General features: G+C 35.6%; 2 protein-coding genes across 2 annotated transcripts in view; both read right to left on the bottom strand.

The window, feature by feature from the left end:
• LOC132702588 (uncharacterized) overlaps positions 1-1,208 on the bottom strand; it is a 219,228-nt gene extending 218,020 nt beyond the window's left edge. The window contains exon 1 of the mRNA XM_060671334.1: positions 1,105-1,208. Within this exon, the coding sequence (XP_060527317.1) occupies positions 1,105-1,106 (2 nt within the window). The 5' untranslated portion in view covers positions 1,107-1,208. The remainder of the gene's footprint in view (positions 1-1,104) is intronic.
• An 11,455-nt stretch (positions 1,209-12,663) lies between these two features.
• On the bottom strand, positions 12,664-13,915 carry LOC132702592 (dnaJ homolog subfamily C member 8). The gene is made up of 4 exons (XM_060671338.1): positions 13,729-13,915; positions 13,350-13,670; positions 12,978-13,214; positions 12,664-12,922 (listed from the first exon to the last, which is right to left on the bottom strand). The coding sequence occupies exons 1-4, from the start codon at positions 13,783-13,785 to the stop codon at positions 12,809-12,811; spliced, it is 729 nt and encodes a 242-aa protein (XP_060527321.1). The 5' UTR covers positions 13,786-13,915; the 3' UTR covers positions 12,664-12,808.
• Positions 13,916-13,952: the final 37 nt, after the last annotated feature.

Below are 13,952 nucleotides of genomic sequence, written 5' to 3' on the forward strand. Positions count from 1 at the left end.
CTGTTTACAGAAAACGTACGCGCCAGAACTTAATACCTTAATGCATTGTCACATCAGCATCCGGTTCAAAAATCATCGGGTATCAACTCTCTTGTTTACAGAATTTTAAAACTATCAACCCGAGTCACTGAACCCAGAATTAAAACACATCACATGTGGTCTTTAATAATTTTCACATTAGACATATTAAGCGTTCCATCACAAATACCCTTCACCACAACCTTTCAAAAATAATGGGTCCGAAAGCAACCCCACACTTGCCACTGTTGCGTTTCCTTACATTCAAAAGATCACTGACCAAATATCAAAAGTTCTTCATAAAAATAAGGCATATGCGGCAAAGAATACATTTTAGAAAAATGACGAAAAATACCAACTAGGCTCAAAGACCATGAAAGAGCCTTGAGACCAGACAAATAAACTCATCAACAATTGCCTAATACAATCATGAAACCAGAAGAATGTGGCCGGTTTCAGTGAATCTGTGAAGAAGCCCACATGTTGATTGGCGAATCGTCAGCAAGTATGATTTATAAACAACCAAGACAGGAGATTTGTAAATGGTAAAATACAATGTGATGAAAGCTTTAACTATTTAATTGTGTATAAATTGAAAAAATTAAAATTAATAAAATCATATCAATTAAATGTAAGGTATGTCTATATCGTACTGTATCCGAGGATTATATTATTTATTTCTTTTACATGTACCTATTTGATATTTTAATATAAACGTTCAGATTACTTCAACAGGTCAGCGCAACAGTAAGTTGGACATAAACCATACGGTATCACAATTTACTGGGTAGCCGGGGGTATAGAGTAATTGAGTGTCCAATAAAAACGGAGACGATAAAGCCAGCAGCGCGGCTGGTTGTAAATACAAATACCAATAAAAAATTTTAAAGTTCAGTCGTTTTAAAAGAACTAAAATAAGTACCTAATAAACCGGGCTAAAACTCACCCGTAATCATTAAGATTGTAAAGAAAATATTTCCTGTGAAAAATATCTATTTTATTATCCAATTATGTTTGCGTTGACGAGTTGCTAAACCTTTGCCGAGAAATGGGGAGAATTAAGGCATATATATACAGGGAACTCACATAATTTTGAGCTGCTGCTGCCTTCTCAGCTGTTCGTCCTTGGTGAGCACACCCAAAATGATCTCTCTCTCTCTGTCGGTGAGCTGAGACGCCTCTATGGTGGCGGCGACAAACACACCCCGCGAAGAGCAACCACCTTCGTCGCTGCATAACATGTCGCTGATGTTTTTTTCGTCAAAGATCGTCTGAACAATTAATTCGGTGCCAATTGCTTCTTAATCGTACGTAATTTCTCCAGGTAGAAGCACAATTTTAGGTATCAGAAAACGGTAATCAGTTTTTAGGTCACATTCAGTTCTGGACATACAGGGTGTTCTCTAATTGAGTGACATAAATTGAGGGGGCGATTTTTGGTCCATTAGGGGTACAAGGTGATAAAGTTCTTAAAATGAAAATATATATTTTCAATATCTGCAATACCACTTTGGGTATTTTAATGACGTTTGGCAGACATATACTATGTATGTATTATTACGACCACCATAAGCTCCAGTGGCGGGAGTGCGGAATTTCACTTGGATGATACGCCACTGATTTTTCCTAAAATAAAAGTTATTCCTACAATCTCCAATAATTTCTAAAGAAACTTAATTTATTGATTTTTCTCAATCCAATGTACGGGTTTCGCTTAAAAAAAGGAAAAACCTCAAGGACATAACAATATCGTCAATATGACAGCATGCGGAGAATTATCATCATTATTATTTAGTACTTAAGTAATTGTCTGTTTAATTAAAATATTTAAAAAATCGAAGTACGAATACTCTTTATAATTATTTTGTTTAATTGCAGTAGACTGTGTCTGTAAGAATTATTAGTTCTGTTGTCGAAGAAGTTGTTTGACATCAATTTTAATTGGTGTCTAAAATATCCGAGAATTGTCATTTCAAAAAAGAATTATGGAGTTTGCTGATGGAAATGCGCCGGAATCTAGGCGATTATAGTAAGAGCGCTTTTCAAATAGAGTCACACCAGATAGTCGAACATTTTCAAATGTACATAGAAGATTGACTGAAACAGGTACTTTAATGGCAAAGAATCATTTACAAGGAGCCCATCGGACTATAAGAAGTCGGGAAAATGAAGAAGTAGTTTTAAATTCTATTGATGAAAATCCTGAATTTAGTACTAGAGAAACTGGAAATAATCTGCATATTTCGCACATCTTGGTTTGGATTTTCTATTGTGCCCATTCCCAGAGATTTTCCGTTTAATGATTTTTTGTCAATGGTTTTTGGCCAAAATTGCGAATTGTCCCTTGTTTGACCAAGAAATACTATTTACATCATTTTTCCAGAAACCCAACCAGAAATTTCCACAATAACCATAATTGCGCCCATGAAAACCCCCCTGCAGTTGTGGAATTTAAATGTCAAGAAGAGTTGTCGGTAACCATTTGGGCTGGAATTGTGGGAAATTACTTAATTGAACCCTGTTTCCTGCCAGCAAAGTTAAATGGTCATAATTATAGCCGGTTTTTAAAGGAGGGTTTGCCAATATTGCTAGAAGAAGTACTAGGAACAGAATGTCGTTCGTGCATGACATTGGTAGATCCCGGCAAACCTCAACCATGGCCCCCTAGGTCCCCAGATTTCAATAGTTTGCACATTTATTATGGGTACATCTTCAAAATCTGATTTAGCGCACTCCAGTTAACAATGTAGAAGAGCTGAAGGACCGTCTAAGGGTTTTCTGCGATTTAATAATAAACACTGGATGTGTTCTTCAAAGAGTGCGCGGTAACACAAGAAAAGGGGCTGAAGCGTGTGTCCCTCAGCTTATGTAGTTTCTATGTTCTACTTTTCTTCAAAAATGTTGTTATTAATTTATTAACAAACCATTTTGTTCAAAATTAATAGTAGGCAGTGTTTACTTCTTAATTAAGAATCGTTTATTATTTATTTATATTATTTTTATGTAACAGTCTTCTAATTTTTTTTCTGAATTGTAACACGGAACTAGATATTTTGTTTTTGATGTCATATTAACGATATTGTTATGACCATGCAGAGAAGAGGTTTTTATTTTTTTAAGCAAATACCGTACATCGGATTCAAAAGAATCAAGAAATTAAGTTTCTTTAGAAATAATTAGAGATTTTAAGAATAATTTTTATGATAAGAGAACAAAACATACAGGCGAAATTCCGTACGCCCACCACTGGTATATATAGGCATATACTGGTATAGACGCATTATTTAGTGTACCACATATATGTATATAAATATCTAAAGTGGCATTACAGATATTAAAAAGATACATTTCATTTATGAAAATGTTGCTACTCTGTATCTCAAAAGTTAAAATGTTTAGGACATATGTGTATATGCAGTTTTTTATTTGTCGGCTGAAGGAATTTTCAATTTCTTGTAGAAGATTTTAGTGTATAATAATTAGGTTTTTTAACAATTACAAAGTTGAAACAATGAACTGTGTAGGCTTTTCAGTTCAAGGTCTGTGTTCTCATTTTTTTCATAAATACTTAAAAGATAAAAAAGTTTCGGGATTTAAAATCTCCATCTTAACAATAACAATTTTGATAATAATAACGGAAAGACTCTAAAACAAATGGTATTATACTTATTGGACACACTTGCTGGAAATTCTGACTTGTTTATCCGAAGTTCTGACTCATGTCAGATATTCGGACCTATTTCTCAGAAATTTTCACTCAAGTTAGCAATGCTGACTTATTCTTCAAAAATTTAAATCTATATTCTATTTTTGGCCGCTCTTCAGCGATTTCGTGCGTTTTCGCTTGCGATATACACAAAAATTATATTTCCATCCAATATTTCCATTTCGTGAAAAATGCTCTTTGTGTTCGACAAAGAAGAATAATTTCGGAAACAAAGTAATTTAATAGACTCTTTTTGAGAAAGAATTCTTTTGCGTCAATGAAGTTTCATGAATAAAATATAATAAAATAAGATCTGATTACAGTGACGACATATAAAGTTCCCCTCGAAAATGACGGGACCGCGCCCCCCAAGATACCTTTTTTATTTTTTGTACTCTTGTATATTCGACAATGAAGAACAGTTTCGAAAACAAAGTAATTTAATAGACTTTTTTGATTAAGAATTATTTTGCGTCAATGAAGACCTGATCCAGATTTCATGAATAAAATGTTGATTCATCCACCTCGCAATCAAGATCTGATTAGAGTGACGATATAAAAAGTTCCAATCGAAAATCATGGGACCCTAACCAAAAAAAACACCTTTTTTTATTTTTTGTACCCTTGTATATTTTTGACATTAAAAGAATATCTCAAATTTTCAATATGACAAATGATAAAATGGTAAACTGGGTCATGTGATAGCTCTTTATAAGGGTCTTTTCACGTTATATTCGGATGTCAATTTTGATAACATGTGTCGGTCATGTTAGATTACTTTAATTTGTCAATGTCTGTGGGTCAAGGCCATTTAAACCATTTTTTTAAATATTTGTTCTAAAATAATGCGAGTTTCATTAGTTTTGGTTTGTTTGTTAACAATTGCATCTAGTGACTTTCAAAATAGTTATGCGGGGATACTGGAGCAAAAAACTGAAGCTATTGTGATTTGTGGTGAATCCAATCACACAGCAGTTAGAATTTTTAATGAAAGATATCCTAAAAACCCCCTCATACGGCAATGTTTCTGAAAATTGTTAACCAAATCTTTTACTAGTGGAACTGTTAGCTGAGCGAGATGACCTGCTTTGACAAATTGACCTTTCTCTTTCCATCAAGGGAAGATTGGAGAGAGGGCAGAGTCGGCTCCTGGGATGGACTTGTCTGGTACACGGACGGGTCCAGAATGGGAGATCTGGCCGGAGCTGGAGCGTACTGCGAGACAACGGAATCGAGCTTGTCGGTCCCTCTGGGTCAGTACTGCACTGTGTTTCAGGCGGAAATTTTCGCTTTATTGATGGCGGCCAGAGAGGTGCTTCGGCTCAACCACGGAAGCAGGAAAGTCTTCTTCTGTTCGGATAGTAGGGCTGCACTTATGGTGCTGAAGTCAGTGCGTACCCGCTCCTTGTTGATAAAGGAGTGCAAAGGGGTACTGAGGAGGGTGGCTGACGAGAGAGGTCACGTTGGTCTGGCGGACGCCTTAGCCAGAGAGGGCTCCTCGCATATACATATAGGGCCAGAACCCCGCTTGGGGATCGCCCCGTGTGTGAGGCGAGGAGCTCTCGAAGCCTGGGCGAGAGACCGGGCCGCGGGGGGCTGGAGAGTTGCTCCGGGAATGAGGCAGGCGAGGCTTATGATGGATGGGCCCGCCCTTCCTCGGACCAGGGAGCTGCTTAGACTGACCAGAAGGGAGTGTAGAGCACTAACAGGGACCTACACAGGACATTGCAGGCTTAGGAGGCATCTTTGCTTGCTAGGCATTGAAGACGACCCGGAGTGTAGGTGGTGCATGGAAGGGGAGGAGACCCCGTATAATCTGCTCACCGAGTGCCCTGCCTTGACGTGGGCAAGATTGGGAGTCTTCGGAACGGCCCTGATCGATCCGGACTCAGTGCACGGTATTGGGCTAAAGGAAGTGCTGACCTTCTATAGGATGGGGCGGCATTCTGGACGCCCTCTAGAGCGGCCTGGGGGCACAACAGGCCCATCTGGCGGCCTAAGTGCTTGGACGCCCGCGAGAGCGCCCCCCTTTAATACCAATACCAATAATACCAATACCTGTTAGCAGCGAAAAAAGTTCCCTCAGAAACCCAGTTTTAGAAGAGGAACAAGTGGAGAATATCACTACCGTTGTCGACAATCAGCAGCAGAAAATATCGCTGAGGAATGTGAAGTGTCTGTACCAACTGTACGTAAGTACCTTAGAAAACAAAAGTTTCACACCTACAAATTAGGTTTATTACAACATCAGGAATCAACATTTTATTTGAATGGAAAAATAAACGGACAAAATGTAAGATATTGGTTTCCCGAGATTACACACAGAATATCCCCAAAAAATAGAAGTTTGGGCGGGTTTACTTAATAGTCATATTGTTTGTCCAAAATTTATCAATTATAACCTTACTGGTGAACACATGTTACAAAATGAAATTAATCTACAGATTCAAACAAATGCAGCAAACAACCGAAATGAATTTTAAAGATACATCGTTAGGGAATGATTAGATGCTACTTTTCCTAACAGCTGGATTGGGAAACGATGCTCCATTGAATGGCCAGCTCCGTCTCGAGACCTAACGCCCCTGAACATTTTTCTATGGAGATTTCTCAAGATCTGGTAGACATAGTTTGCAGTGTAATTCCCCTAGAAATTTTGCATAGCGTTGGGAACGAGTTTATTGACAGAATTTAATATTGTCATAATGCACGGGGCGCTAATGTCGAACATCTAATTGATAAAATGATGAAAACTATTTATATTTTTAATTTAGGCTAAGGGTTAAGTAATTGAAAATTAATAAAACACTTGCAATCATTAATTTGAGTGACCTGCAAAAACTGACTAATCAAATGTTTTCAAAATTGGTGTGCGAACAGAATGTGATAAAACTTTTAAAAAGAGGTATCACATGACCCTTCTCACTATTTAATAAAAGTACTTACTGCTGTCATTTTAACAGTTTTAATTCAAAAATTAAGCTACAAAAAAAGGGGTCTCCCAACATTTAAGCGGGCACTCTATAAACTCTTTCGTAACAATGAGGAACAAGTCACCCTAATATGGAGACGACAAAGTACGCTTGGTGGAGCTTAAAGGATACGCACTATTATTGTTTGCGGGTATCGACGGCGAGAATAATATTTTTAAAACGCGCTGCGGCGGGGAAATTGATCACACGAGCAGCACCACCTGTCGCACCCCCAAGGACACGTGTTGCTCAAGCTCCCGGATCGGCGAGCGAATGCTGACCGGCCGTGCCGACGCGGCTGATCGCGACGTCCAGACTGCACGACGGCGGCGCCCGCCAAGAGGCGCTCCGGAAAAGTGGCCGGAGGGGAATCTGCCTTGTGCGTCATCAATTGTGCTTCCCGAAGGACCTCGTGGAAGAAACGCGCGGGCGCGCAACTTTACGCGCGACATGGTTTTCGCGTAAAAGCGCGGGAAGGGAAAGCTCGGTCGGAGGCACGCCGCTGGAAACACTGTTGCTATAGTCGGTACGATTTGCCATGGCTTGATCGGTCATAAAACCAAGAGGGAAGGTGCATCAGTATTTTACATGCTTCCAATCGTATACTAAGAATAGAAAAACCTAAATGGGTGGGTTGTAAAGTCTGTTCATAGATGTAAGAAAGTGACTAACTGATATAAATTAAGGAAAGACCCGGGCAAGCTGTAAGAATGAAATATGGCCGAACAGGTCCGTACTTTGTTTAGAATTTAATTATTTGGGGTTTTGTTAGGAAAGATACTAAACAATATTTATTTATTTATGCATGTATTTATGTTTAAATCAAAAATAAAATTCCAAATTATTTTTATTACGTATTTAAATTACTTTAAATTATTCACATAATATATCAGTATCACTATCGCTATCATCGCCTGTTCTAATTATTATTTGTTCTATATTATTTGCAACTTTGTGGAGGGATGTCAAAAACTTCGGTTTCTATAAGTTGGAGTTAACACGTTAATAGTTAACATTTGGTGCCAAACATGTTCAATGGGATTAAATATGCAGTAGTAAGGAAGCCTTAAAACTGTATGCCCTAGATTTTTTGCATAATTATCACAGACGTATTCCTTTTGTAGGTTCAAGCTTTGTAGAACCTCAATTAATTGCTTTTTGGTATAATATTCGTGAAAATAAATGTCGTTATTATACATGTAGTTTTGGATGGTTGCTTTTGTGTCACATGAGGAACGGGTTTTAGTCAACTGTCTACTGTGATAACTTGTATAATGTTGGCATTTGTTGTTCTTTGTAAATCCTAACTTTCCATTAAAACTTGCCTTTTGTCAATTTTTTTAAATCTGAAACCCATGTGTTGAATACATAAGGCAGTTTACACCACATTTAACACCGGTTTCATCTTTTTCAAGCCTCCTAATTAAGATATCTAATGTAGGCACGCTTTGTTCCTCGTATAACTGGTAAATTTTACGCCGTATTATATCTTGATCGCTTTCATCTACACTCGAGAAAATGTCAGCACCGCTTCTTTTTTTCCTCGCTGAAGTGGGATTATTCACAATTTTCCATACAGTTGATGTTGGAATTTTCGTCAATGTGGCTGTTTCTTCAAAAGATGCTTGCTTGCTGGCACCACGTTCAATGAGAGTCAAATAAACATTGTTTATAACTTTCTTAGTCTCAATGGAATAGTGTTTTCTACTAAAATTATTTTCTATTACGGACCACAATTTTACCAGAATTTAAATTCCGAAACTTTAGATAATAATCTTGTTGCATTGAATGTTAATGACCGACCACCCTTGGATAATCCCATTCAAAAGCAATTGGTCACTTTCTATATCTATGAACAGACCATACCTCTTGCCGAATTACGTTTATGGTACTATCACTAAAATTTGGTGCGGTGTTATTTCTTCTTACATGCGCTTTCAACTCAGACCAAATCATCTCAATCAGGTTAAATATATTAATGATACTTGACTAATCTCAAAGTTTCATGTCCATTTTATTGTGCTATCGAACCGCGAATATAACCTATAGTCTTAAAAAAGACTGTTGTTGTTTACAAATCGAAGACCTATGAAGAAGACACAAAAATACATGAAGAAGAATGTTTTTAATCGACAGGTACACAAGACAAAGTGATTATTCTCAAACTTACCTGTAATATAAATAAAATCAGGTACTTACCCTCACCCTTAAAACTATCCAGTAAAAACAGCCTCCCAGGGTCAAAGTTCTGGAATCAGGTACATAAATACTTAATAAAATACTGAAAACGTCAAAGAAATAAATGCCAGAACATTATTGGCCGTACAATAAAGAAAACCTCCCCAAATCGACAGTCATCGAGCAAAAATCCCACGTTCCAGATTGAAAACCAGCTCCATTGCAGACTTTGAGAAAGGAAACCACAAAAAATAACTCAACCCTACTTTTTCTATTCGATGCCGATGAACTTACCGAAACTACACCTTATACCTCGCTACCTAACTTTTAAACTTAGCGTTTTATGGTCGAATTCGCTGAAATTCTGCCGAAAATGCATTTTCTCACAATTTTAGTAATTAAAACTAGCTCAAAGCTGCAGTGGTTACCCAGAAACCTTGCTTTTCGGATTGAACACTAGCTCGAAAATCACTAAAAAAAAGTTAAACTCCACTTTTTCCTGCGGATTTCTATTAAACTACGGTCAAAATCTCTTTTTCAAACCTGGAGTTATCAACTAAAAACCTCACTTTCCGCATAAAACACTAGCTCGCACGAGAATTTTTGCTGAAAAAATCACTAAATACACTCCACATTACCTTGCAGGGTTCTATCACACTACAGTCAAAATCACCTTTTTGATCAATTTTGTGATGATATGAACCAAAAACTACACTGAAAGGCCACGAAAAATAAAATATAGGTTTTAGTTAACAAGTTAGCGAATTAATTGCTCAACTTTCAGAGCAATATCGATTCTGAACTTTTAACCAAAAATTCGGTACGGTGGCTTGCGGCTTTTTAGAATAATTATAAAAGTCGTGAGCAATGTTTTAATTTTTTAAAATTTTTTAAAGTGTCTCTATTACAGCATAAGAATCTTCTGACAGACAGAACTTTCTATATAATCTACAGTTTTTTAGTCACTTTCTATGTTTAATTTTGATTCTTGTAAAGGTTTGCTCTATTCTAATAATCCCCTCTTTTATTTACTTCCTTGGGTGTATCACATTCAAAAAAGGAAACCAGTGGTGCAATAATGAGCATTACAATCTTAAACATTGATTTGAGCAAAAATCACTATTAATTTTTCCGCCAATCACGATCATGTTTGTCGATCTAAATTTCAGTGCATACCGTACTTCATTGGTTGCTAGATTTGTAACTTCTCTCAGTCCATAGAAACTTAGTTATCTCTCAGTATTAAGTAATGATAGATAACACTCCACAATTGCAATATGTTATTTAAAACATTTTTTGAGTAGTTAATTCAGAAGTGGTCAATTGACCAGTCAATTAAGAAGTGGTCAATTGATCATCAATTGACCAGTCCCAACACTATATATGACATATCTAATAAAAAATGTAGGTTTTTGTAAGATCTTTCTGAAAAATAATAATTCCATCAGTGAATCAATACAATCAATGTGTCAATGGAAAAATATGTTGACAATATATTGCGGGATATCATCCGTTCGTTTGTTGAACTCTGGAATCCTACTTGGCATATTCAATGCTCGCGTTCCGAAAACACTTCGAACACTGAGTGAGTGAGTTCTAGAATATTGTTTAATGTTGCGTTTAAGTTAACAAATATTTCGAAAACTCTTGAATTTAGGTGTAGGATACAGGCATTAGGATATAATAAGATATTAAGGAATATTATTATACGAAATGTTCTTTCTTTCTTCCTAGGCTGGATGTTTGTTGAAATTTTTCATAGATTGGATGAGAGTTTTTTTTGTCTGAAACGTGCAACCTGGGGTTAATTTCACGTAGTTTCCTTTGAGTCAATTTAGCTCTCTGGTTAAATAAACGTTTCCAAAATTTATTGATTTCCTCTTTGCGAATAAGGCATTTTATATATAATAAAAGGAGCATAGTTTTGCTAATTCTGCAACTGTCACTGTCAGTTATAAACAAACATTTTGTTTCATGGTGACGACCTACTTCACAGCCACCTAAGATGTAAATTATAAATTCTAGAATATTAATTTATTTTTTAATGTTAATGTTTTTGTATATATAATACACAAGGTGTCCCATTAAAAAATATATAACTTTTATCTGTGGTTGATTTCTGCAACGCCCTATATTAAAATATATTTTGAAAATAGCTTACTATTTTTAGAAGTGTATATATAAAATTCCTATTTTTTATAGTTTTATTCCTTTATCAATAAAATTATTAAACACAAAAAATGAAGGTAAAAAAAAATCTCTCATTATTTATAGAGTTTGACTACGAGTTAATCAGTTCTTATAGTTTGTATAATCTAAAGTTTTGAAATAACGGTTTTCAGTAGCCGCAGGTTATATGATTGCAACAAACAAAAAAATTTGTTAACTTGAGATTATTAATTTATCTGTCAATGTACCGAGTTTTCTTTATGTCACCTAAATCGGTTCAGTGTCATTTGTTTTAAATTCCGGTAAGAAAAAAAAGAAGAAAGAAAATCTATCAAAATCAAAAGTAACAAAAAATGACACTATCAATCGCCAATTGTGAAGTCTTTTGGTTAAGATCCGATGGGACAAATGCATTTGTTGAAATAATTCTTTTTTGCAATTTAATTAGTTTTTCAATTTTTCATAAAATAAGTTAAAAAAAACCGCAAAACTAACATGGTTTTAAAGGGAATCTAATTCTCCCTCAAAACAGGCCACTAAACATGTAGATAGGAAGTTATTTTATAAAATGTGTACCTAAACATTTTTTCACCACTCTGTATAACATTAAAATAATTATGAATGAATTATGAGCAAATCATTTCATATTATAGGGTGTAAACATTTTCAAAAATGCAGTCTGTATTATTTAATTTCTCGAAATTTCTCATTTCAATAGGAAAAAATATCTTTCATTTGTACCCTTTTTTGTCGCGCTGTATATTTAAAAAATAATATTGAAATATGCCTTTTATGGGTTCCAATAATACTGTGCTACAAAAAACGAGATGAATGTGATGGACCACCGTATATGTGTCAAAATTGTGGCACAAAAAAAAGTTGAAAATGGTATGGACTATTCATTTGCAAATTTGAACTTGTTGAATATCTATGTCCGCCATCTTGACGGATGTCGACAGTTCATTAGATGTTTACAGTATTGCCAACTTCCTTTTAGTTTATGAAATACAGAGTGATTTTTCAAAAATCAACCAACAACTTGATAAACAGGAAATAGAAGAAAGAATTTTAAACATCTGAAAGTTAGTAGTTACAATTATTTTTTGGTTATGATAAGATCATAAAAATTGTTACTATTTTTATTATTTTACGATGGGCGACCCTGCATGAGAAAAATGTTGGCAAATTATTAATTAATACAGTTATCAGTAATAATCATTAATGCATATTTTAATTAATTAATATCTTAACAAAAGAAACTAAAATAAACTATATGCCTGTCAAAATTAGCGACACCACTTTGAGCACTTAAGTTTGCTATTTTTTCATTAAAATCGATTTGTACCCAAATTTGTTTTTTTTTTTAATTAGCATCTCTAATTCTCACAATTTCTTAGAAGAGTCCAGGTTTGAGTAAGGAAATGCAACAGTAACTTACCTTTATTTGTCATATACTAACTAAAGATACCAAAAATATATATGGTGTTCCATAACAAACAATGTAACTTTGGAATGCACCTTTTTTTGAATCACAGTGTATATTTCAAAATCATTTTGAAATATGGAGTACGGTATGGTTTTCCTGTTTTCATTTCCCGTACAATTTAAAACTCTTAAGGATCATAGAAAGAAGTTTTATATTTTCCCTAAATACAGACCAATGAAAATCCATCAAATCCAAATAGACCTTTGTACAATAGCACTATAGTTTATTTTTACAATACAAAAAAAAATATGTCCCCAATAACTCAGGACCCTGTAAAAATTATCTCGATTCTGGCTTATTTCTGGGTGGTTTGAATGTTTTTATCTTTTTAGCGCTGGACTTTCCTTTGGCTTGAAAATTCTGCCAGCTGTTCACTCTATTTTGGCGTGATTCCTAAAAAAATCACACATATAGCAAAATTAAAGGAAGAGGAGGCGCCAAGTTTTACTTCAAAGTTCTTCTGCCACTCTTTCTGTGCTTTCTGATTCTCCTCCTCTTCAATTTCTTGCTCCCTTTTCCTTTTCCTTTCCTCTTGATCCCTATCGGCGAGTTCACGTCTTTTCCTCTCTAAATCTGCAAAAAGTTTCATTGTCAAAACATAAACCGCGTGTTTATACTTTTCTGGATCATCTTCGGGTATGGTCGATTTGCCATCTTTTTTAGCTTTTTTACGCTTCTCTGCCAGCTGCGAACCAACAATTACGTTACATTTGCCATCTAAAGACACAGTCCAACAGAATCAGAACCCATAGTAAAAGTATAGGTTCCGGTTCTGTCGGTCTAACATAACATAAAACTAAGTAATACATAACATACTAACCATGAGATCCGTTCTCCCCACTGCTTCTTCAATAATGTCCATGCATTTCTTTCTGCTCTCTTCATTTTCTAAAGTTTTCCACGCCTTATTTACAGCCTCGAACGCCTGCTGCGCCCGCTCGGCATCATCCTGATTCTTATCAGGATGCACCAGAATCGATAAACGTCTATACTTTTTCTTTATTTCTTCTAAAGGTGTATCAGGTTCTACTTGCAAAACTTCAAAGGGATTTAAATTTCTATAGGTGGAGCCGGGTCTTAATAAGCGCTCTATTTGCTGCTTGGGCGTCAAAACAGAGTCCCTCTTTTCTATTTCCTTTACCTGTAAACGCGGTAAGTCGATAATACCACGACAGTAAAGACACAACGCAAATGCGAACCTCTGTGTAGAACGAATTGAACTTGGAATCCTTCTCGCTACTGCCGCTGCCGGACATCCTTTTAAGTTTAAAATTCTGGTAATTTCAGACCCAATATTAACAAAAATAAATATTATTGGTAATTGTTTGGTTGAAATATCTGCTTTACAAGACACATTCTTCTTCTTTTAATGCTAATGTCACTCTTCTTCTTCTTTTGAGGCCATTGAGTGGCCACTCGTCCG

This window comes from Cylas formicarius, unplaced genomic scaffold, assembly GCF_029955315.1.
Source record: "Cylas formicarius isolate icCylForm1 unplaced genomic scaffold, icCylForm1.1 PGA_scaffold_5__7_contigs__length_24384050, whole genome shotgun sequence".
Classification (NCBI taxonomy): Eukaryota; Metazoa; Arthropoda; class Insecta; order Coleoptera; family Brentidae; genus Cylas; species Cylas formicarius.

Bases quoted from the DNA above. Each gene is read 5' to 3' on its own strand.
- LOC132702592 (XM_060671338.1), bottom strand. From the start codon at position 13,785: ATGTCCGGCAGCGGCAGTAGCGAGAAGGATTCCAAGTTCAATTCGTTC. The intron at 13,671-13,728 runs GTTCGCATTTGC...CCGCGTTTACAG, and splicing joins TCAATTCGTTCTACACAGAG to GTAAAGGAAATAGAAAAGAG. The intron at 13,215-13,349 runs GTTAGTATGTTA...GTTGGTTCGCAG, and splicing joins TGGGGAGAACGGATCTCATG to CTGGCAGAGAAGCGTAAAAA.